This window comes from Microcaecilia unicolor, chromosome 1, assembly GCF_901765095.1.
Source record: "Microcaecilia unicolor chromosome 1, aMicUni1.1, whole genome shotgun sequence".
NCBI classification, from domain to species: domain Eukaryota; kingdom Metazoa; phylum Chordata; class Amphibia; order Gymnophiona; family Siphonopidae; genus Microcaecilia; species Microcaecilia unicolor.
Genome location: NC_044031.1, coordinates 19,264,140 through 19,289,320, shown reverse-complemented (window position 1 = coordinate 19,289,320; position 25,181 = coordinate 19,264,140). Strand labels below are relative to the sequence as shown.

The 25,181-nt window shown below is 44.1% G+C and overlaps 1 protein-coding gene across 2 annotated transcripts; it reads right to left on the bottom strand.

Moving 5' to 3' along the window:
• Positions 1–863: 863 nt before the first annotated feature.
• On the bottom strand, positions 864–25,104 carry LOC115463605 (zinc finger protein 664-like). Of its 2 annotated transcripts, XM_030194281.1 has the most exons (4): positions 24,897–25,104; positions 24,218–24,344; positions 9,850–9,939; positions 864–4,014 (listed from the first exon to the last, which is right to left on the bottom strand). In XM_030194281.1, exons 1-4 carry the CDS (start codon positions 24,918–24,920, stop codon positions 2,789–2,791), a joined length of 1,467 nt encoding a protein of 488 aa, XP_030050141.1. In that variant the 5' UTR covers positions 24,921–25,104; the 3' UTR covers positions 864–2,788. The 2 variants fall into 2 exon arrangements, with proteins under 2 accessions (XP_030050141.1, XP_030050150.1); XM_030194290.1 differs by lacking the exon at positions 9,850–9,939.
• Between the last annotated feature and the right edge of the window lie 77 nt (positions 25,105–25,181).

The window sequence follows — 25,181 nt, the reverse complement described above, 5'->3', positions numbered from 1 at the left end:
TAACCTGTTCCGGGGCAGAGGGAGCATGGAAACAAAGGAAGCTGACCGGCGTGAGGCACCCCCCCCCAGCGGCGTGCACCTGGGGGGGGGTTCTTTCGCCAGGGTGGGAAGTATGTCCTTTCGCCGGGGGGGGGGGGGGTCACGCTGCACCAGGGGGAGCGGGGTGCATCAGCGATCCACCCCGGATGTCAGCCCCCCCTAGGAACGCCACTGCACTGCTCACTATGTCAGAGCCATGGTGGCTGCAGTAGCTTGAAGAAATTTTGCAAGGCAACTACATGGTCTTCTATCCACACCTTCAGTGCTCACTACTGTCTGGAGCAGAATTCTAGGCAAGATAACTGGTTTGGACAACCAGTCCTGCAGAATCTTTGTACTACTTGAAAGTCAACTCCACCCTCTGGCCCCTTTTCTCAACCAGGCTCACGAGCTGCTTATTTCTATATTTATATTGTGAGCAGCCTGGTAGCTAGTGACTCCCACATGTGAGCAAAATGTCCAAATTCGAATTTGTGCCACTTTTTGAATGTTTTTCTGTTTTGAATATGAAGCCCATAATAAGTAAGGTGAATAAAGCCATAACCTGTATGAAGGGACCATCTATTGACATCAAGAAAATAATCATAAACAATATTGTACAGCAAAATTTATTTCTGAAAGAATTATATCGAAAAGCTCAGAAGAAAAAGAGAATGTCAAGATCTGGATAAAATAATTTGGACTAAAGAACACAGGAAGAGATACACCTTTAGCCAATCTTAAATTTATCATAGAAGCTTATTTATTACAAATAGAAAAATAGGCATCTAATTTGCCAATTACAATTCATAAGTAATACATACAAAAAGTCTTCCAATAATTAATTCTAAGTGACAGCTGAAGCACAAAAAATGGCAGACATGAAGAAAACTGAAATATCAAAATAAATTGTTTAGACAGAAACCAAAACAGTTTTGAAGAACATTAGTATGATGGAAACACCACCAACTATATGAAATAGAAACATTCTGGAGAAATTGATTTCAAGATCCTGTATAGAATAATTAGGAAATAGAATGGATACCCTGGATATGGAGAATCTGGATAAAGCAAACATCAGATCAATAGGATGACCTGAAGTAACGATAGAGATGGAAAGCAGGTTAAAAAAAAGTCCTAAACTGAAAGAGCATTAACTCAGACGGAGTGATCAAGTTTTTGTATCAGCTACCATCACTCAACTAAACCTGACCAACTGCAAAAATCAATTGGTCAAGCAAATCTGCACACTTTAAACTGCCTCTCTGATTGGAGAAGTCAGAGCACACTGACATTGGCAGAGCCAATCAGACATTCATTATTATGTGGCAGTTAGATGATTCACGTCCTCAGTGATGAGAGACAGAAGGCAGATGAGGAATGCAGTAGTACCATGATTGACTGTACATAATAGCAACACTGTGTCATCTTCAAGGCCTTGATGCTGGTACCAAGATTGCAGCACGTAAATAGTATAAAACAAAGAACAATGTCCATATTCATTCTTCATACTCTGACAGCATGATCTTGGCAGTAGTGACGGGTCCATAGTGCTTTGCAGCAGAATCCATGATAGTTTGGTTCTGGCCTCATATGCGCACAAAAAGGTTGTGCAGACTGAGGCCCTACAACAGAAACCAACCAAATTTTGGTTTTGCCTTCGGCACCAAAAACAAGTCAAAATCCACATTCTGCCTTGTTTCAGTATACATTTTCTGCTGAAACCAAAACTTTTTTTTCTGGCCCTTGGGTCTCTACCTCCCTTCACCCTTCTCCGAATATAAAAAAGCCCACCCATAGGCTGCAGCTGCTGCTCTTGAGCTTACCTTACTGCTCCGTTGGTCTAGGGGCACATTGGAGCAGGATCAATTCCCAGTCATTCCTGCCCAGCCTGTCTCCAGTCAAAATGGCTGCTGTGACCTTTCAGCTGCAGTCTAACAAGATTGCCACTGGAGATCAGAGCAGCCATTGTGGGATTTCAGCCAGCATGGGCAAGAGTCAGTCTACATTTCCAAAGCTATATGAGTGTAGGAGGTGCCAGATCATTAATTGCCAACATCTTATTCCATGATGTGAATCTTTTGGTGAAATTTTAGGTTTGAAAGGTAACTGAAGATTGTCTTACACTCAGTACATGTAAATGGTTTGTCTCCCGTGTCCATCTTTTGGTGAGAGTTTAGACCTGAAACCTGAGTGAAGCCTTTAATACATTCAGTACATGTAAATGGTTTGTCTCCTGTGTGAATCTTTTGGTGAGATTTTAGACCTGAAACTTGAGTGAAGCCTTTAATATATTCAGTACATGTAAATGGTTTGTCTCCAGTGTGAATCTTTTGGTGAATTTTTAGATGTGAAAGTAAAGTAAAGCTTTTATTACTCTCAGTATATAGAATTGGGCTGTCTCCTGTGTGAATGTTTTGGTGAGAATTTAGACCTGAAACATCACTGAAGCTTTTAATATACTCAGTACATGTAAATGGTTTGTCACCTGTGTGGATCCTCTGGTGAGTTTTTTAGATGTGAAACCCAAGTGAAGCTTTTATTGCATTCAATGCAAGTCCATGGTTCCTCTCCTGTGTGGCGCCTATGGTAATTTTTTAGAGCTGAAAGTCGAATGAAGCTTCTATTACACTTAGTACATGTAAATGGTTTCTCTCTTGAGTGGATCCTCTCGTGAGTTTTTAGATATGAAACCCAAGTGAAGCTTTTATTATATTCTCTCATTTGTGATTCCTCTGGTGACCAGTTAGATGTGAAGCTTTAATTACACTCAGTACATGGAAATGGTTTCTCCCGTGTGGAACCTCTGGTGAGTAGTTAGATATGAAACTTTATTGAAGCTTTTATTACACTCAGTACATCTAAATGGTTTCACTCTGGTGTGTAGCTTTTTGTGTGATTTCAAACCTGAAAGCCGAGTGAAGCTTTTATTACACTCACTACACATAAATGGTTTATCTCCCGTATGGGTCCTCGTGTGATTTTTTAGATTTGAAAGCCAAGTGAAGCTTTTATTACACTCAGTACATCTAAATGGTTTCTCTCCTGTGTGAATCTTTTGGTGAGATTTTAGATCTGAACCATAAGTGAAGCTTTTATTACACTCAGTACATCTGAATGATTTCTCTCCTGTGTGGATCCTCTGGTGGGCAGTTAGATTTGAAATTTGATTGAAGCTTTTATTACACTCAGTACATGTAAATGGCTTTTCTCCTGTGTGTATCCTCTGGTGCCTAGTTAGACTTGATACACAATTGAAGCTTTTATTACACTCAGTACATCTAAATGGTTTCTCTCCGGTGTGAATCCTTTGGTGACATTTTAGACTTGAAAGCCGACCAAAGCTTTTATTACACTCAGTACATCTAAATGCTTTCTCTCCAGTGTGAATGTTTTGGTGACATTTTAGACCTGAAAGGCGAGTGAAGCTTTTATTACACATGGTGCATGAATGTTTTTCTCGGGTCTGGGGCTCCTGGTGAGATTTTACAGCTGAAAGCTGAGTGAATCTTTTATTATACACAGTAGCTATAAATGATTTCTCAGTTTTGTGATTCCTTTTGTGCATCTGGAGTTCTGAAAATAATGATGAGGTCTTACTACACTTACAGTAAATAAAGTTGATGGTCTTATTAGACGGAATATATGTAAATTCTTTCTGCTGTTTTTTTCCTTTCCTCTTGCCATGGTGGCATTTATATGTCATCTTATCACTATTATTAATTTGCAAGGGGCGCTGCGGTAATTGTCTCTGGACCTCAGTGATGTTACTGAGCTCCCTGTTATTTCTCTCACACTTAGTGACTTCATGCATTGAATCTCCTGCAGGGTCGCTCTGGTCCCTTGATTCTTGCTTACAGTTCTTTCTGTTAATCCTCTCAGTTGCTTGGGAAACATTCTTACAGACATTTTCTGTTTTTCTTTGGATCTGTTCTATTTCTACAAGGTGTTCTCCTTTCTTCTTTTCTCTTTTCCTTCCTTGTGTGATCTGATGACCTGTTGGATATAAACAGAAGGTATTAATAATGAGTTAGAAGAGAGTTTTTTTAAAGATACTACCTCTCTATAATAAGAAAGACTGGTGTACTAGGCTGTGCAATTTGGTTTGCTACTTGCAAAAACACAAATTTTATCAAATATTATAGAAAAAATTATACAGGAATGAGAGAGAATTGTCTTTAATTACTCAACCACCAGCACAGCATCAGACATCAGTTTCAAGTTATAACAAACTTACAACAATCTAACATCAGTACCTCTGGTAATTATAAGTAATTAGACTAATTATATAAAGAAGACAGAAAGGAAGAAGAAAGTTTTTTCCTCATACAAAGGTCACAAAACAGAGAGAAGGCAGAGAAAGAAAGAATGAAAGAAAGAAAGAAAGATTCATAGATATAGAGAATTAGTTTCTATCAAGGGGGGGGAGGGAAGAGACTGGGTGATATATGAGTTTCATGTCCTTGTCACAATCAGCAATCCTGTAAGTACATAGGAGACCTGTGATAGGGCCTTAGTGTCCTTGCTACACTTCTGCTCAACAACAAACTGTTGGGATGTCATGACAACTGGGGGTCTGGTCAGTTTGTTTGTAACAAGACAGTTGGTTGGGATGTCATGACAATGGTCTTGTCAGTTGTGGTCAGCCAGAAATTCCTGTCTTGTAACTATCAGTGGAAACTCACAGAAACACAAACAGAAATAAGCAGACCCAAAAGAAAAGGCCGGAATATTCCAGAACACTGGTTATTTTACACTGGGATTTTCTCCGTGTGGCTGCAGGGCCAGCCTGAAGTGTAATGGTATTTCTGAAACTGTGTGGTCAGGAAAGATACAAAGCACAGCCCCTGACTCTCTAAAGCGGAGTTCTAAACTCCTGAACAATACTGACAAGCAATGAAACAGGGCAATAATTATAAAAATAGAAATAGGTTGATTTTCGCAGCTCATAAATTGTTAGAATAAAGGAGACAGCAACACTAGGAGAATTATGCACAAAGATGAGTTGCAAGCAGACGAATGCATAGGCCCTAGGGCCAGAACAGAGCTGGTTTACACAACCTGATGATGAAGTCTTCTCCTTGACGAGACGCAGCAGGAGGCAGCCAGGGGCTCTGAAGAGTCCCAGCAGTGCAAAAGTAGAGGAGGTGGGTGGAGTCTTAAGAGCAAGAAAACATGAGAGCACTAGCTCGGAGCTGGTGAGAGCACCGGACTGCAGGGGTGCTTCATAACGAAAGTCACTGTCAGGTCCAAAGACAGCAGTAGAACAGACCATCTTTTAGCCAACTCTGATTGAATAGTAAGGAGTAAATCTATCGTTGCTGCCTCTGTATTATACTGTCTGATTAGGATGTAGCACTTGATAGAATTCTACAAAACCCATCAAATAGTCCAAAATAACCCTTCAGCAAGTTTGGAGACAAATGGTAATTGGTTTATTGGCTTATAATTGGACAGGTCCTTATCTTGCCAAACATCTTTGATCTTTGGTTGCAATGTGGCCAATTTTCATGCAGACGATACAGAGCCCTCCATAATGCTATTCTGCACCATCTGGGTTTTGTAGGGTAGAAAACAACCTGCAAAAACATTTGATCACAAAAGGCGGACTAGGATCTGCTCACAAGGCACGATTGATCACCTTGGGTCGACAGAATCTGGAAGCCCATTGTAGAGGAAAGTTTGAGCATCCAGGATCGTCTGAGATGGCACCAGAGTTGCCTCCTGTAGAGGAGAATCTGTCCACAAAGGGGGCTCTTTGGCCTGAACACTGACCCCCAAAGTCTGGTACAGGGAGGTAATTTTGGAGGAGAAATTGGATGCAGAAGGACATACATGTCTTTGGCGATAGAGCCACAAACTTAGCTGGAATTAAATAAAGCTTAGAATTTGGTAGACAAATCCCACTGGAATGGCCTGACCTAGATACGCTCTGTCCAAGTCCTATAGCCAGGTCTCAACAAGACATAAAATTGCGAGTCTATGAGTAATAATTAGATCTTCGATAAGCTGGTGCTTACGGTGTAAAGAGCATACATTCAATAGACCAATCCGTAGCTCAAAGGAACCAGAGGCAGGCTTAGAGGTCATAAGCTCCCAAGGAATGGGCACCGAGACCAGCGTCCTTTCCCAGAACAAATTTGGAGGGGAAGACCGAACTGGCCACTGTCCCCAAAATACACAAGAGCTAATGTAACAACTGAACTGAGAGAGACCAGCATGGACAGTAGAACCAACCACAGGGTGACATGATAAAAAAGAAATTCTAAGGAGCATGACCTATTCCTTATGCACATGCCGTGAACCACAAAGAGCAATCTATTTTATGCTTCTCTAACAGTAGGACATCACCTTCCATGCTCCGGGAGTGGGCATGGCCAAAACAACCAGCTAGCTGCTGGAAATACTTCTCACCCCGAGCCTGTAAGACAGTACAGCAAGAAACAAAGTTAGAAACAAGAGAGCAACTAAGTAAGAACTACAGAGTTTTTAGAAATTCTGCCTGTTCACGGTAAGACAGTAAATGATGACAGACGGAGACCTGCATGGTCCATCCAGTCTGCCCAGCAAGACGAAGATGCTAAAACACATAAGTTGGCAATCTGCCATCATGCCAGCCACATATGATACAGTTTTGGGACAATCTTTTACAACCAAATGTACTGCTAATAGTATTTCATTTTTTAATCTCAACTTTAAGATGTTTTCCCTCCTCCTTGAGATGCACATCACTCTCACTTGTAAGCATACGATCATAAAGTGATATCTAATATACAGACTTGATCGTCATCATCTGTCTTTTGCTATTTGCAGGATACAGACTATAAAAGTCTGCCAGACATTAGGGAACTAAGGCCAATCTACAGCCGTCTTTTGCCATTTAAAAGACATCTGGCACTTGCTTTAGTTCCCAACTACTCTTCTCCAACATAACACCTCAACAGCCAAGATTTGCTTCAGTCCTCCTTCTATTTCGGCAACCCTTGTGTTTATCCAACACATTCCTGGATCCCCTCACTGTTTTTGACTCCAATACCTCTCTTAGAAGGGCATCTCAAACATCCACAAACCCTCTCTTGAAGTCCCCCAAGTCTACCGCTCTGCAACCTCAATTCATGTCCTCTAGTTCTACCACCTCCACTTCTCCGGAAGAGGTTTGTTTTGTATATTAAAACCTTTCAAGTACTTAAATGTTTGTATCATGTCTTCTTTCGCTCCTTTTCTTTAGCATATACATATTCAAGTCTTCTAATCTCATCTCATACACGTCATATGGCGCAAACCCTTACCGTGTACCATTTTGTAGCCTTCCTCTGGATCACAAGTCTCTGCCAACAAAACTGCCCTAGACTCTGCCAAAGAAGTCGTCAAAGACCTGATAGAATGAGCCTTGATGTGCATGGGAGCAGATCTACTCCTCAGATGTGTTGTAGGAGGTGGAAGGCCTCCAATTATTTAATATACAGAATAAATTCTTCATATTTGGACAGGGAGAAATGGAGGTTTTTCTCTTTCCAAAAACAGGGGAAAGCTTGCTGGAATAGCAAGTCACTTCACTCTCTACCTCTCCCCCTCTTGCCAAGTCAGGTGATTAAACCTGATTGCCCACAATCTCTCTCTCATTGAGCAAGATCAGGCCTCAGGAAATACTACAGACAGAAGTCTCTCTCAGGACTTTTGTATAAGGCTATTTCAAAGCAAATGAGATTGACTTTATCTTGTAACAGTGAGGGAAATAACACTTGCAGAAGACTTCTTTCTCTGCCTAGAACAATTAGATCAAACACTACCTCCCTGACAGACAGATCGCTGGAAGCCCATAGCAATAGCTTTATGCCAGGCAGCAATAGTCCTATTATGCATCTCTTTGAACACAAGGAGAGCTATGTTATGACATAAACACAGGGTCTGAGCTGACAGAGAGATGTAACACCTCTAAGGGGAAGCAGTTTTTAACTCACTGCATCTTCAAAGGAAATGTAAACAGATGCTATGTATTTTATTGATACTAGAGATCCTGACTGACTGTAAGATGCTAAGGGGGTGTGACAACCCCTCCCCCTTGTGCTCCCTTTTGTCTTGAAAGGGAAAAAGAAACCCTATATAATATTTCTCTGCCAGATAGGAGATTGGGCAGTGTACATCTCTTTTGGCTCCCAAGCCAGGGAGTTTGAAAGAATGTCCTGTTCCCACTTTCATATTGTAATTTCCATTTCTATATATGTTCTCATTTCTGTCATATTCTAGACTATTTCTATGACTATTTCTTATTATTTATCCTAACTCTCTGGATAAAGAATAAACATGTGTTTTTCCCCCAACACAAGCTTCTCTTGGTTTTTTCCTGTTTTTATTTGTTGTAGTGCAAATGGTCCATAATCCAGCTGTCCGGTTTCTAAGATACAGTTGAGAGGATTGTATTGTGTAAGTAGTGCTGACCAAGATTAGAGACCCTGGAGGGGCGGCACGAAAGGCACAAACAAAGTGGTGTTTCTGCTCGGTTGAACCCGCGTGGACTTCTACTGCCCGACATCGCTGGACCAGAGTCGGCCGTCTGCTAACAAGTGCACGTGTTGTCTTAGGTTTAAATGCCAGACCCAATAAGCTCTGAATACAAGGTCCCTGAACCCTGGCTTTCCAGACACAGGGAAACCATCACAAACTGGCACACCTAACTCTGTGTTCTCAGGCCTACCTTCTGATCAGAATACCTCTGAGTTCAAGGACCCCCTCTCCTCTGAGTGCTAGCCCGCCCTCTACTCCCAGTGCTTTGCCTGCTCCTAGCCTTCCTGTGTGCCACCCAGAATTTAAAACTTCTTACCTTGGGGTCTGGCGGCAGCAGTGAAAGGCGAGCAGGCTCGGCGCTTCAGCCTGCCTTCCCTTCTCTCTCAGCTCTGCCTCTGGTCCCGCCCTTGCGGAAACAGGAAATGAGGGTGGGACCAGAGGCAGAGCTGAGAGAGAAGGGAAGGCAGGCTGAAGCGCCATGCCTGCTCGCCTTTCACTGCTGCCGCCGGACCCTGAGGTAAGAAGTTTCAAATTCTGGGCAGCACACAGGAAGGCGAGGAGCAGGCAAAGCACTGGGCGAAGAGGGCGGGTAGCGCAGGTCAGGCTAGCACTCGGAGGAGAGGGAGGGGGGCTGGAACTTGGAGAGGGGGGGCCTTGAACTCGGAGGAGAGGGAGGGCGGGAGGGGGGCCTTGAACTCCGAGGGGAAGGAGGGAGGGAGGGGGCGATTCTCCCACGATTCTCTCCTGAACGTTCTCTGGCTGGCTGGCGCTGGCTTCCCTTTCCTCTCAGTTCTGCCCTCTGACGTCATTACGTTTTGATGTGAGGGCGGGGCAATGAGTTGTTATGGATGTTACGAACCCAGGCATCCAGACGTAGAACGTTGGAGGTGCAAATTATTATATAGGATTAAACTATCAGTGACTCAAGTTAACGTTCCCTCTGTATGATTTAATAATACATTGGACATCTGAATACGAAGATCCTTCTAACAGAGAGCTGCTTATCCTTCTTGACTTCGGACTTAATTTTCTGAATGACATACATAGTATGACATAATTCATAGAACAGGGTAGTCTTAGAGGGAGAAGGGTGGGGGTGGGGGGAAGGGGGCAGGAGGGTGTTTGCAAGGGTGTGTTCTACTTTTCTGTGTATTTGCAAAATGTGCATTTCATCTGTTCTGTTATATAATGATAAATATACTTCACCATAAAAAATGGATCTCTGCCCCCATCTAAAGACCCGAGTATCTGATGCCTGCTCAGATAAAGACAAGCCACACTTCACTTCAGAAGTTTTACCCCAATCCCTCTTATTACTGCACTCACCGTCTGATCCCAGCTTATCCCTGATGTACGTCTCTTCCCCTTGTTCAATGTGGGATATAATGTCAGGAGTGACGGTCGTAGAGCCTGTTCCTGGGGTTAAGAAAACTGCATTAGGTTCCCAAAATCATTAAGAGGGGTATTTTCAATATGAGTTCTGAAAACGTCCAAAGTTCAAATGGCGACGATTTTTGAACCAGAAAAATGTCAATCTTTTTGTTTCAAAAATGGCCATTTGCTAGATGTTGTTAAAAAAAAAAAAGTCCAAGCAAAAACACACACAAAATCGAGACATTGAGCTGTATGGGGGGGGGGGGGGGGGGGGGGGCAGGATTCTTAGCAGACTGGCCACACAGACATCCCATCAGAGCTGTGGGGCACCCTAGGGGGCACTGCAAGTGGACTTCACATAATAGGTCTCAGGTACACATCTCACTGTTACCCCTTTATATTGTATGGTGAGCCCTCCAAAACCCACCAAAAACCTAGTGTAACCAACAGTTCACCACTATAATAGGTGAACTCCTATATGTGGGTGCAGGTGTCACCTATATGTGGGTACAGTAGGTTTTTGGTGGATTTGGGAGGGCTCACACTTTCCACCACAAGTGTAACAGGTAGAGTGAGATATGGGCCTGGGTTCTCTTTTCCACAGTGGGTTTTCAAAATAGCAATTTGGACATTTTGGCAAAATAAAAAAGGTCCAAATGCTGCTTTGTGCCCTTTGTGTACGCTTTTCTGTTTCAAAATGAGCCCCTAAGTGTCTGATTCCCTCAAATTCAAGACTCAAGAAAAAATGTACAGCATAAAGAATTTCACCAACTTCAATGAACAAAATTACTCAAATCCTCTGAGGAACCGTTTTGGCCCCTGCAAATATCAGTGTTCCATAAACTTTCTTTATTCATCTTTATATTATAGCTGTAGATAGACTGCTGTTGTGGAAGATACATATACTACTGTCTACTGTGTCTTTGTGCTGGGATCCTGCCTGTCTCTGACCTGCGGACACTTCAAGGCAGCTTGACTCCACCCTCTTTTCTGATGTCACTGGCTTATCCTAGAACAGTGATGGCGAACCTTTCAGAGATCGAGTGCCCAAACAGCAACCCAAAATCTAATTATTTATCGCAAAGTGCCGGTACTCATTATGGGTGGGGTCACCAGATGACTCCACCCCTATGATAGCCACACCCCTTACACCAGCTATGGTGCATATAAACAGACATCATTGAAAATATTATACTAGTATAGGAGAAAAAAATAACATGATTTTCTTTCATTATAAATCATTTCTGTAAGCTGTTACAGCTTCAGTATACCCAGTGCAAAATAAGACAGCAGATGTAAATTCTCAAATTGGACATATTCCAAACACTAAAATGAAAATAAAATGATATTTTCTGACGACGTCAATAGTGAGTAAATTGGATTTGCTAACAAATGCGCTCGAGACATTGAAACAGGAAACTGTATTAAATAAAACGCAGGTTCAACAGGATATTTCTTCATTGACAAAAAAAACAGATCTACTGATTAAAGACAAAACAATAATTCATCGTAAATTGGAGAACTTTGAAAATTATAATAGACGTTTGAATCTGCGGATTCTTAATTTCCCCCATTCTTCTGAAATAAATGCAACTGAGATGTTCAAAAAGTACCAAATTGATAATCTGTTTCTCCAAACCTAATACCTCCTATTAACAAAATATACTATATACCAATTCCTAAAAAGAGAACAGATGGGAATCAAGAACTTCAGGATTTAACAGGTTTCTTGGAAAATTCTAATGATGGGATATTTGAGAGGCGAACCCTCCTTGTCTTGATGGTTTTCGAACAAGATTTGAACATGATTAAAAAACTTTATTTTTGTAATCTTGCAAAACCATTTTATGGTGAAAAATTTTGGATTTACCCCGACGTCACGAAGATCACCCAGGAAAGACGTTGGTCTTTTTTGGCAATGAGGGATGAAGTAAGGCCTTAGGGGCCAGTTTTATACTGGCCTACCCTTGTAAATGCCAATTAAAATACTTGGATAATAAATACCACTTTTTAGATCCTGAACATTTGAGGAGTTTCATAGATAGGAAGAAAGTGAACAGATAGATCTGGTGTTAATTTAAGATCTTGTAATTCACTAAATGTATGTTTGATGGGGAGATCCAGGCCATATTCTTGTTAAAATTTTTCTTGATTTAACTCCTTTTATGTTTCCAGCCTCCTTGTCCTAATTTTGTGGTCTAAGAAAGACATTTAACTGTAATGGGGGATTATATATTGAAGTAGAATTTTTTCTTTTCTGTCTTTCCTAAACAAGATGTAATGCTTGTGTTATGTTTAAAAATCAATAAATTAAAAAAAAAGATTTTTTCTACCTTTGTTGTCTGGTGATTTTGTTTTTCTATCCATATTGGTCCGAGTCTCTGATTCTGCTGCTCTCTATCTGTTCTCTTAACTCCGTTTCCAGGGCTTCCTTTCCATTTATTTCTTTACTTTCCTCCTTTCTTCTTCATTTCTTGCCCTCCATTCATGTCCAGCAACCCTCCTCTCCCCTCCAGTCACAAATGTCCAACCACCCTCTTCTTCCCTCCAGCCACCCATATCCAGCCACCCTCCTCTCCCCCCCTGCCTTCCCCTCCAGCCACACTCCTCTCCCCCCCTGCCCTCCCTCCCAGCACCAGGCAGGCCTCCCTCCCACCAAGCACCAGGCCTGCCTCCCTCCCACCGAGCACCACCCAGCATCAGGCCTCCCTCCCTCCCACCCAGGATCAGGCCTCCCAGCAGCACCCAGCATCAGGCCTGCCTCCCTCCTTCCCACCCACCCAGCACCAGGCCTGCCTCCCTCCAACCAAACAAGCATCAGGCCACCCGCCCGTCCTCCCTCCCTTCCAGCACCAGGGCCCCCCTCCTCCTCTGAAATTTAAAAGGCGTACCTCGGGGTTAAGGTGGCGTCGGCAGCGGCAGCGAAAAGCGTGTTCTTTGCTCGGCGCGCCTTCGGCCTTCCCGTTTGTCTCTCAAGCTCTGGTCCCGCCTATGTGCTAATTTTTGTGTATACCTGACCTTGATTAGTTAATCTGCCATTTTCACGGCACAGACCGTAGAAGACTGCCCAGCAGTAGCCCTGCCTCCCAACCACAAGCCCCGCCCCCCACCACCGCTCTGCCACCCAATCTCCGCTAAGCTTCTGAGGATCCATTCCTTCTGAAAAGGATTCCTTTATGTTTATCCCAAGCATTTTTGAATTCCATTACTGTTTTCATCTCCACCATCTCCCGCGGGAGGGCATTCCAAGCATCCACCACTTGGACACAAAAGGGCGAAGAGATAGGACTCAGGAACAGATGAAGAAGGGGTAGAAAGTGAGAAGGTCAAGGAAAGACTTTGCATGGGTACTGAGGGAAGGTGGATTGGCGTTGGATGCAGTGGTGGATACATGGGAGAAGGTGGTGATAGGGATTTTAGATGGAGGTGGCTCTATGGAGAGAAGGGGGAGGAAATGTCCATGCTATCCAGAGCAAATTAAAATTCATAAGAGAGAACTATAGAAGGCAGAAATGATTTGGATAAAGCACCTGTATATTCCTTCCTATACTAGGCCTGTAATATGGCTCTGCTGGTCCTCAGTATTCCTTACTTTGCAGTCGTCAGCATATTTTTAGTTCCTTCCTGCAGCTCCATGTAAGCTACAGTGCTTTCTCAGGAAATGGAAAGTACATGTTACATGTCACGGTGACACTTGGGAGGAACTGAGGCTATGGCAGATACAATAAGATATAACCATGGTGGTGGTAAGAGACTGAGAACCTAGCTGACTCCAAGATGTTCCAACGGAAATATGTGTTCAGAGAAGGACACCAGGTGTTTCATAGTAGCTTGCTACATGGTTTTTGCACGCTGTGAGCATGCTTTACTGATAAGGAATTAGCCAATTGCCACAAAGTGTGCATGTGCACACAAGAAGACAACAAAAACGCAGATACAAAACTGAAGAATGTTCAAAAATTTATTGATGATGTCAAATACCAGACTTATTGCCCGACACAGGCTATGTTTCGCCCAAGAAGGGCTACTTCAGGGGCAAAAATCTCAGAAATATCATTTGTCGAAATAAATGTTAGTCACATGAACCTTGAAATGCTAGGTTCTTGATAGAACAATGAGGATATACTAATGACGATCATCACATGCCTTTCCTCCAGTGCTGGTTGCGCCTATATCTAAGTCTGATTGTCTCTCTTATTCCAGCCTCTAGGGCTGAAGTGTTTTCCCCTCCCCAGGGACAGGATTACACACACCCAAGCTTGCTTAACTGGTTGAGTAGCCAAATGGTTAGTGTAGTGGCCAGGGAACCAGGTCTGATTCCCTGGACAAGTCACTTAACCCTCCATTGACCCAGGTACCAAAAAAAAAATGTATATTATGAGCCTACTAAGGACAGAAAAAGTACCCAAATATAATAAGTAAATTGCTTTGATTCTGAACCACAGAAAGGTGAGATTGTAGGGATGTCCCAGGTGTATCACATTTTGTGCAACTGAGGCCTGAACCACACTTTGACTAGGCCAAGAACCAAACTCAAGGAAACGCTGGCATTCCGAAGAACACCTGCACTTCATCTTTGGGTGCAATGTTCCCTCTAAGGCGTGGCCCGAGTGTAATTTTTTCTTCATGTGAGCAACAAGTATTAAAAACCGACGATTTTTGAGCGCCAGTATTAGCAATACATTTCTCTATTTAGTAAAAAAAAAAAATTGTGAGCATCCATGTAAAATCTGTGAGTGACGCTCCACTTAGAGAGAAAATTGTTTGTGTGTAAAGTTGGCAACAAGAGAGATTTACACCGACACAAGTATGAGATAAGACTTGTGGGCCTCCTTGGTTGGCACCAGCACTCGCAGGGATTCTGTCTGAAACAACTAATGAACTCCAGGCCCATATTTTATCTGCTGGACAGGAGGAATATGTGATCTGAATGGGCCAAAACAGTCACCTGAGGACAGTGCACTTTGCTCACAAAGAGTTTTGGCGCAAATCCAGAGCGGACGTACATCTGATTGCTCTGGAGAGAGACTGTCTCTCTGTGCCTTCTAAGTATTCAGCCTCTCTCTGTATGAGAATTACAGAGGAGTGCAAGCTCATAATTACGGCTTCTAATCTTGTGCAAGACCAGTTACCGGTACTGGCTTGGTCTTTAACTGTTATCTCCACACTAACCAGATCCTACCTGGTTAGCTTGCTGTGGCGCAGCTTGGGAAGAATCCTGTCTTTCATCCAGAGACCCTGCTGCTGAGCACGTGGCTTGTGATGGTGATAAATCGGGGTTCACTCCTGTAGTTTGGGGACAGTTAGTTACTATTTCTAGTCTGTCAAAGGGCTGTGTTAGTTCTCATGGGCATGGCTTATATTTGGCTTTTAGTATTCTCTTTTCAGGAACATTCTAAGGACTGTAACTATGAAGATATCTATTTTTGTGTAATACTTAGATCTTTGGTGTAATCCTAGAAGTATTTTTGTGTGCTTGTCTGCCATTTCACTAATTATTATTATTCTATAATTAATGTATATATTTTTACATTGGCATATTTCTTCATTGGGTACTACCAGTATGAAACACACTTGTTTGGTGTTTTCATAGTGCCATTCCCCTATACGAATTTCTGTCTTTGGCAGAGTATTAATAGGTTCTGCGATTGTCCTCTCTTAAGCACTTTTTACTACAGGATATCAAATCTTTTCCCCTTACCAAGATTCAGAGGAGAAAGGCAGTGAATAAGTACAGGACACTGAAAAGGCTCTATTTTTCTGACTTAAGACCTCTGCAAAATGAGACTAAGAAGTTATTTGGGGGTATTGTTGAGGAGGAGGAAGGGGTGAACGGACTGAAGTGTCCCTTGGAAGCAGATGTTCTGACAGATTTTGTTGTACCACACTAAGGACAGCGTAGTTGGCTGCAAGAAGTGGTAGAGGAAGCAAAATTTAATGAAGACCTCACGCAGCTTGTATTTCAGTGAAATACCTATGCCAGAGGTCTGCTTAAAAGGAGAAATTAGATCTTACCTGCTAATTTGCTTTCCTTGAGTCTCTCCAGACCATTCCCAATTAGTAGGTACTATGCACTCCTACCAGCAGAGGGAGACTGAGAATTATTAAGCAGTGCTCCTGTATAAGGGACTGTGCAACCCTGACCTGCTCAGTAGTTTGAATAGCCAAGCAACACCTGCTGAGCCTCAAGTAACAATGAACGTAAGACTTAACATACAACCATAAACTAAGCTCCCAGAAGGAAGAGAGAACCAACAGAGCAAACTGTAAACTAACCAAAACAACTCCCAAATGCAGTTGCAATCCCAGAAGAAAAAGGACCCTATCTAGACCTTCACCGCTGTCCCCGGGAGGGGTTCGAGCATGGTCTGGAGAGACTCAAGGAAAGCAAATTGGCAGTTAAGATCTAATTTCTCCTTCCTTATCGTCTTCTCCAGACCGACGAGTGTGATGTACCAAAGCAGAACTCACTGAGGGTGGGAAAGCCCCCGGAGCAAGAAGGGGCACATCCAACTTGTAATGCTTGACAAAGAATGCAGCAAGGACCAGGTCGCAACCCTACAAATGTCCTGCAGAGGAATGAGAGTGCTCTGCACAGGAAGAAGCCTGCGCATGAGTAGAATGCACCCGAAGAATCACAGGCACCTCCTTTCCTGACAGAAGGTACTTGGAGGAAATCGTCCCCTTGATCCACCGCACAATAGAGGAAGCCACCTCCCCTTTCCAAGGCCCCCCCAAACAAGACCAAGAGGTGGTCAGATTTCCGAAACTCTGTTGCTCGGCGCACATAACACCTCAGCACCCAATGAACATCCAACTTATACAACCAAGGAGACTCATCCCGAAAAAGGATGGTAAGGAGATGGACTGATTGACATGAAGAGAAATCACCTTAGGAAGAAAGGAAGGTACTGTCCGCAACGATACCTTCTCCTTGGAGAAGACCAGAAACGGTTCACGACAGGAGAAGGCCTGCAACTCAGAAATACGCCGTGCCGATGTGAAAGATCTTTAAGCATGGCCTGCCCCAAAGGTTCAAACGGGGCCTGAACCAAGGGCGACAGAACCAAGTTCAAGTCCCAAGTAGGAACCACTGGACGGAGAGGAGGCCGCAATCATTTAACCCCCTGGAAAAAACGAGACACATCTGGATGAATGGAAAGCGATTTCCCCTGTAGCGGACCCTGAAAGCAGGTGGGCACTACCAACTGCACCCGAAGAGAAGACAGAGACAAATCCTTCTCTAGACCGCCTTGCAGAACATCCAGCACATGACCAATGGAGGCCTTCAATAGCTGCACCTCTCGCTCGTCACACACCAAACCCGAATGTAGGCCAAGGAAGTGGACCGCTTCTTGGAACTCAAACGGGTACGCACCACTACAACTGAGTAATCATTTTTCAGCAGTCGCACCCACTCAACAGCCAAGCCGTAAGCGAGAATCGCACCACGTTGGGCATTTGAATGGGTCCCTGACTCAACAGCCCCATCCTCCGAAGGAAGAGGAAGCGACGCATCCACCTGTAAGCTCACGAGATCCGCGTACCATGGACAACGCAGCCAATCGGGAGCCACTAGAATCATGCGACCGACGTGACCCTGAACGAGCTGGACTCGACCAATGAGTGGCCACGGAGGAAATACAAAAGAGCCCAAAGTGGTCAGGGCTGAACCAACGCATCAAGATCCTCCGACAACAGTTCCTTCCTGCAGCTGAAAAACCGTGGAGCCTTGGCATTCTCTGCTGTGGCCATGAGTTCTATTATCAGGGAGCCCCAGTGAGCGACGATGAGCTGGAAGGCGAACGGGGCGTGAACCCACTCTCCTGGGTCTAGACGATTCCAACTTAGATAATCCGTCTGCAGATTGGATGTCACTACAACATGCGCTGCCGAGAGAAGTCGGACGTTCTGGTCCGCCCACACCATAAGCAACACTGCTTCCTGTGCAAATAGAGGACTCTTGCACAGGAAGCAGTGCTGATGACTGATGACAGTGCTGATGACTGATGTAGGCAACTGAAAATAAAAAAAGGTGGGAATATAAGCCAGGCTATCCAAAGACTGAAACCAAGCTTAAGTTAAAATATATAACGTTTAATGGTTATAAAACAAATAATAAAAATAAAACAATTGTACATAGAGAATAACTCAAATGACTCGACACAACGTTGTGTTTCGGCCAGATGGCCTACATCAGGAGTCTGATGATTAAGATATACATTGAATGGAGATCTGCAGACAGGATCTAAAAATGGTCTTGAAAAAGACCGTTCACTGAGTAATCCGTCTGCCGCTACGCACTGCACCAACGATAGAAATAAAAACGAAGGCAACTGCCATCACATTGTCGGAGAGGACTTGGACATCGTGGGAGAGGAGCAGTGTGTGGAGGATCATCCTATTTTTCAGGTACTCAGGGCCATATCCTTTCAAGGCCTTGAAGATCAGACACAGAGTTTTAAATTTAGCCCTGTATTGTACTGGTAGCCAATGAAGTTTTTGCAAAAATGTTAAACCAGTTAAGTATATTAAGCAAAATATCTTTTCACGATAATGCTTAAGCTAGGTAAACAGTGAAAATAACTTGAAATACAACTGTGTCAAAGTTCGCCATTTGGTAATTGAAATACAGGTTAGGTGGGTAGAGGGAGTTTCCTGGGTGGGCCTATAATACTAATATCCATATATAAGCAAAATGCACATATATGGACATCTGACCCATAGCAGCAATTCAGCAATATTCCTGCTAGAGGTCACGGTGGTAATTTAAGAGCTGGCATCATCAAGGTGGGAGCAAGTGGGCATCACTTCTGCCTCACTAGACCTGAGGATCCTCCTCACCCTCGGTAAACCCTGGGAATATGTCAGGAGTGGGGGTGTTTGATAGGGTGGATATTTTGGGGGAGTTTTATCCTTGGGGGTCTTGATAACATATGGGAGGATTTTATAGGAGTTCTTGTATTGGAGGAGGTCTGTCAGAGGGGGTGTGAACCAGTGGGGCTGTTGCAAGGGGGGAGGGAATTTGATGCTGTTTAGAGGGTGTGCATGGGTTGTATTGCTGTTGGTCAGGAGCTGTATGTGGTGGGGGAGGATGTATTTCTCAGAAGCTCTTTTTAGAGGAAACAGCAGTTTTAGAAAGATTCTGTGTAGGGGGATATGTATATTTGTTTACTGAACGCGCAGCTTTCTAAAATCACTGCTCTCTCTGTACATGGAGGGCCTTAAATGTTTTACAAGAGGCTGTATGTTTGGCAGAACTTCCTATAAAATATTGTGGGAATTCCTTACGCCTTGACTTGGATGTTTAAATTCCCTTCTCCACATAATGTGCCTAAAATGGGGCTGCGTGCATTTAATTTCTAATGTTATTTCACCGCAAACCCCCCTGAAACAGGTAATATATTATCACGGGAAAACGGGGGGGGGGGGCTTGGTGGTAGTGGCTCAATAGCTGCGGGAGGGGATCTTGGTGCATCCCTACCTGGACGACTGGTTAATCAGAGTGAAGTCTGCAGGGAAAAGCAGGAGAGCCACGAGTCGAGTCAGTCTTCTTCTCCAGCAGTTGGGCTGGATTGTCAATGCATCCAAGAGCTCTCTGGTTCCCACACAGTCTTTAGAATTTCTAGGAGTGCATTTCAATACACGGGAGGGTTAGGTACACCTTTTGGCAGAGCACATTCTTTTGGAGAGGGTGTGGTTAGTGAAAGTCCTTTGGAGAACCTTAGTGTCCTCGGCTGAAATTGCAACAGGGCAAGATAAACTCATATGTGTATACCTTACCTTGATTTGTACCTGCCTTTTTAGGGCACAGACCGTACAAGTCTGCCCAGCAGTATTTCCCACCTCCCAACCACCAGTCCCGCCTCCCATCACTGGCTCTGGCACAGACCGTATAAGTCTGCCCTCAACTATCCTCGCCTCCCAACCACCATACGTCTTGGAACACAAATCCCATACCATTCTCGTAGCTTTTCTTTGCACCGCTTCAATTTTTTTTAACATCCTTCGCAAGGTACGGCCTCCAAAACTGAACACAATACTCCAGGTGGGGCCTCACCAATGACTTGTACAGGGGCATCAACACTTCCTTTCTTCTGCTGATCACACCTCTCTCTATACAGCCTAGCAACCTTCTCGCTACGGCCACCGCCTTGTCACACTGTTTCGTCGCCTTCAGATCCTCGGATACTATCACCCCAAGATCCCTCTCCCCCTCAGTACCTATCAGACTCTCACCGCCTAACACATAAGTCTCTCGTGGGTTTCTACTCCCTAAATGCATCACTTTGCATTTCTTCACATTGAATTTTAATTGCCAAACCTTAGACCATTCTTCTAGCTTCCTCAGATCCCTTTTCATGCTTTCCACTCCCTCCCGGGTGTCCACTCTGTTGCAAATCTTAGTATCATCCGCAAATAGGCAAACTTTACCTTCTAACCCTTCGGCAATGTCACTCACAAATATATTGAACAGAATCGGACCCAGCACCGATCCCTGAGGCACTCCACTACTCACCTTTTCCTCCTCCGAGCGAACTCCATTTACCACCACCCTCAGTCGTCTGTCCGTCAACCAGTTCCTAATCCAGTTCACCACTTCGGGACCTATCTTCAGCCCATCTAGTTTATTTAAGAGCCTCCTGTGGGGAACCGTGTCAAAAGCTTTGCTAAAATCTAAGTAGATTACGTCTATAGCACGTCGATGATTCAATTCTCCAGTTACCCAATCAAAGAATTCAATGAGATTCGTTTGGCACGATTTCCCTCTGGTAAAACCATGTTGTCTCGGATCTTGCAACTTATTGGCTTCTAGGAAATTCACTATCCTTTCCTTCAGCATGGCTTTCATTACTTTTCCAATAACCGAAGTGAGGCTTACCAGCCTGTAGTTTCCAGCTTCTTCCCTATCACCACTTTTGTGAAGAGGGACCACCTCCGCTGTTCTCCAGTCCCTCGGAACCTCTCCCGTCTCCAAGGATTTATTAAACAAATCTTAAAGAGGACCCGCCAGAACCTCTCTGAGCTCCCTCAATATTCTGGGGTGGATCCCGTCCGGTCCCATGGCTTTGTCCACCTTTAGCTTTCCAAGTTGTTGATACACACTCTCTTCCGTGAACGGTGCTATATCCATTCCATTCTCAGGTGTACTTTTGCCAGTCCCTCGCGGTCCTTCTCCAGGATTTTCTTCAGTGAAAACAGAACAAAAGTATCTATTTAGCAAATTGGCTTTTTCTTCATCATTATCTACATAGCGGTTCGCTGTATCTTTTAGTCTCACAATTCCCTTTTTAGTCATTCTTCTTTCACTAATATACCTGAAGAAATTTTTGTCGCTCCTCCTTACATTTCTAGCCATTTGTTCTTCCGCTTGCGCCTTCGCCAGACGTACCTCTCTCTTGGCTTCTTTCAGTTTCATCCAGTATTCCTCCCCGTGTTCCTCTTCTTGAGATTTTCTATATTTCTGGAACGCTAACTCTTTAGCCTTTATTTTCTCAGCCACTTGCTTGGAGAACCATATCGGTTTCCTTTTTCTCTTGCTTTTATTTACTCTCCTTACATAAAGGTCTGTGGCCCTATTTATTACTTCTTTCAGCCTGGACCACTGCCCTTCCACTTCATGTTCGTCCTCCCAGCCCATCATCTCCTTCCTCAGGTATTCCCCCATTTTACTAAAGTCAGCACGCTTGAAATCCAGGACTTTGAGTTTAGAGTGGCCGCCCTCCACTTCAGCCGTTATATCAAACCAAACCGTTTGATGGTCACTGCTTCCCAGGTGTGCACCCACTCGGACATTTGACACGCTATCCCCATTTGTGAGCACCAGATCTAGCATCGCTCCCTCCCTCGTGGGTTCCGTCACCATCTGTCTGAGCAGAGCACTTTGGAAAACATCCACGATCTCTCTACTTCTTTCCGATTTGGCAGACGGAACCTTCCAATCTACATCCGGCAGATTGAAATCTCCCATCAACAGAACCTCTTTTTTCATTCCTAATTTTTGAATATCTGCGATCAGATCTTTATCTAGTCCTCTAATTGTGTCGGGGGTCTGTAGACAACACCCACGTGGACAGAGGTTCTATCCTCTCTTTTTAAGGTGATCCATATCGCTTCTTCTTTTCCCCAGGTCCCTGTAATTTCAGTTGCCATGATATCATTCCTCACATACAGAGCTACTCCTCCACCTTTACAACCCTCTCTATCCTTCCTAAATAGATTATAGCCTGGTATGCTTGCATCCCATTCGTGGGAACCGTTGAGCCACGTCTCTGTGATTGCAACAACATCTAAGTCTGCCTCCAACATCAGGGCTTGAAGGTCATGAACTTTATTGCTTAGACTACGAGCATTTGTGGCCATCGCTTTCCATCTATATTTCTTGGTATGTGTTTCAACATTAGTGATTTGGGGGTGTCTTTTCACTTTGGGTACCTTCATGTCTTTTTGTTCCAACTCTATTGATTTTTCCTCTGCCTCAGTTCTATTTTCAGGAGTATTACAGTGCTGTAATGGAGCAAAAGAATTCTTTAGTGGCAGCACTTGTGCGGGCGGATGCTTCTGTGCCACATGTGCAACTTTCTTTAAATCAGTCACCTTACTTTCTAACTCTTCCTACTGTCCTACCTATCTATATGTTACATCTTTGCTTTACCCTTCACTATCAAATATAGAGGGGCATAATCGAACGATAACGCCTATCTCCATGGGCGTTTATCTCCGAGAACGGGTCCGTGAAGGGGCGGAGCCAACCGTATTTTCGAAAAAAATAGACGCCCATATGTTATTCGCTACTTTGTGAGCTGGGCGTTTTTGTTATTCAGTGATAATGGAAAATGAAAGCGCCCAGCTCAAAAACGAATACATCCAAGGCATTTGTTCGTGGGAGGGGCCATGATTCGTAGTGCACTAGTCCCCCTCACATGCCAGAACACCAACCGGGCACCCTAGGGGGCACTTTTACAAAACAAAAAAAAAAGGTAAAAGAGCTCCCAGGTGCATAGCACCCTTCCCTTGTGTGTTGAGCCTCCCAAATCCCCCTCAAAACCCACTGCCCATAAGTCTACACCATTACTATAGCCCTAAGGGGTGAAGGGGGGGGCACCTACATGTGGGTACAGTGGGTTTGGGGGGGTTGGACGACTAACGCATTAAGCAGCACAATTGTAACAGGTAGGGGGGGGATGGGCCTGGGTCCACCTGCCTGAAGTCCACTGCACCCCCTAATAAGTGCTCCAGTAACCTGCATACTGCTGCCAGGGAGGTGGGTATGACATTTGAGGGTGAAAAGAAAAAGTTGTGAAACGTCATATTTTGTGCTGGGAGGGGGTTTGTGACCACTGGGGAAGTCAGGGGAGGTCATCCCCGATTCCCTCCAGTGGTCATCTGGTCATTTAGGGCACTTTTTGGGGCCTTATTCGTGAAAAAACAGGGTCCAGGAAAAGTGCCCTAAATTCTCGCTAAAATCGCATATTTTTCTTCCATTATCGGCGAAAGGGCGCCCATCTCTGTTCGCCCGATAACCACGCCCCAGTTCCGCCTTCGACACGCCTTCGACACGCCCCCGTCAACTTTGTCCGCATCCACGATGGAGTGCAGTTGAAAGCGTCCCAAATTCGGCTTTTGATTATACCGCGTTATTCGTTTTTGTGAGATAAACGCCCATCTCCCGATTTAGGTCGGAACTTGGGCGTTTTTCTCATTCGATTATAAGCTGGTTGATGTTCTATTACGTATTTTTTTTTTTTTTAGTTACATTTGTACCCCGCACTTTCCCACTCATGGCAGGCTCAATGCGGCGGGCAATGGAGGGTTAAGTGACTTGCCCACAGTCACAAGGAGCTGCCTGTGCCGGGAATTGAACTCAGTTCCTCAGTTCCCCAGGACCAAAGTCCACCACCCTAACCACTAGGCCACTCCTCCATTATAATTAGTATACCATACATACTTTGTATTGTTATTTGAAAATCTTTACTGCTGTAATTGCCTATTGCTCATGTTTGATCTATTCTTACTGTACACTGCCTTGAGTGAATTCCTTCAAAAAGGTGGTAAACAAATTTAATACATAAATAATAACAGGACATATATGCTGGAGTTTCTTTTTTACCTATGATTAATAGGTGCCAGTTTGTTAGGAAAGACTATCAATAGCTGGCTATTTTTTTCACCGATGTGATCAATTTCAGCACGACATTCTACATAATTTTATTTTTGAGCATTAACATATTACATTTTCTGTGTGACTCTGTGCTCTTTGCATTTTGGCTTTATAATGATGCCCTGATACTGCTAATAAAAACAGGAAATTGTCCTTTACCTAATGAAATCAGGGTCTGATAGTTCTCCTTCATCACCTCTCTGTAAAGTTCCTTCTGCTCTTCATCTAAATAGCCCCACTCCTCCTGGGAGAAAGAGACAGCGATGTCCTCAAATGTGACCCACTTCTGAAATACAAACCAGAAACACTTAGCATCTTCTGCATCGTGTACATCAGGAGCACCAAAGCTGGCGCTGACTGGGGGCAAAGAAAAGTTTGCTGAATGCATATAATTTAGGATTACATAACACACAATCCCACAACAGGGTTATATTTGAGAGCACCAAGTACTAGGGCTCAGCAGAGGCCAGGGAGAGATTTCCCTGTGCAAACTGTAACCACAGTCACAGAGCAGTTATAGTAACTAGAAACCTGTTGCACACAGAACCTGGGACACAAAGAGGCATATTTTCAAAGCACTTTGGGAGGCTAAGTTCCATAGGTTTCTATGGAACTTTGGGAGGCTAAGTGCTTTGAAAATGAGCCTAAAAATCTCCCAGGGGCAAATGTCTCCAAACGGGACCCCTGATCTCTCTCATTCCCTACAGGAGTGTCTCCTGATGTCCCTCCCTACCCCGGGTCTGCTTGGGATCCTGACTGTGCAGTGTCCCAGTTTAGAAAGCTGCAGCAGTGTTTGTCCCCCCCAAACTTCCTGTCATTTTGTTACAGTCTCTCCTACCTGAGCAGAAGCCCCTGCAGGCATTTTAGTCTCTGCTTTTGCAGTTTGCAGGATTTGGGGCGCCCTGAGAAGCTGACTTGTCTCCTGCAGTGCTGGGGGGATGGCACAAAAGAGCAACAACTAAGATTTGGAGGTGGAAGTTTCCCGTTAAGCTGCAAATTAATGGTGGAAAGAAAATCCTCGGAACGCATCACGTCCTCCTGACTCCTGCTGCTCCGCGCAGACTGATGACATCACAAAGGAGGGGGCGGAGCTTTAGACTGAGGGATAGTGCGTGCCCTTCTG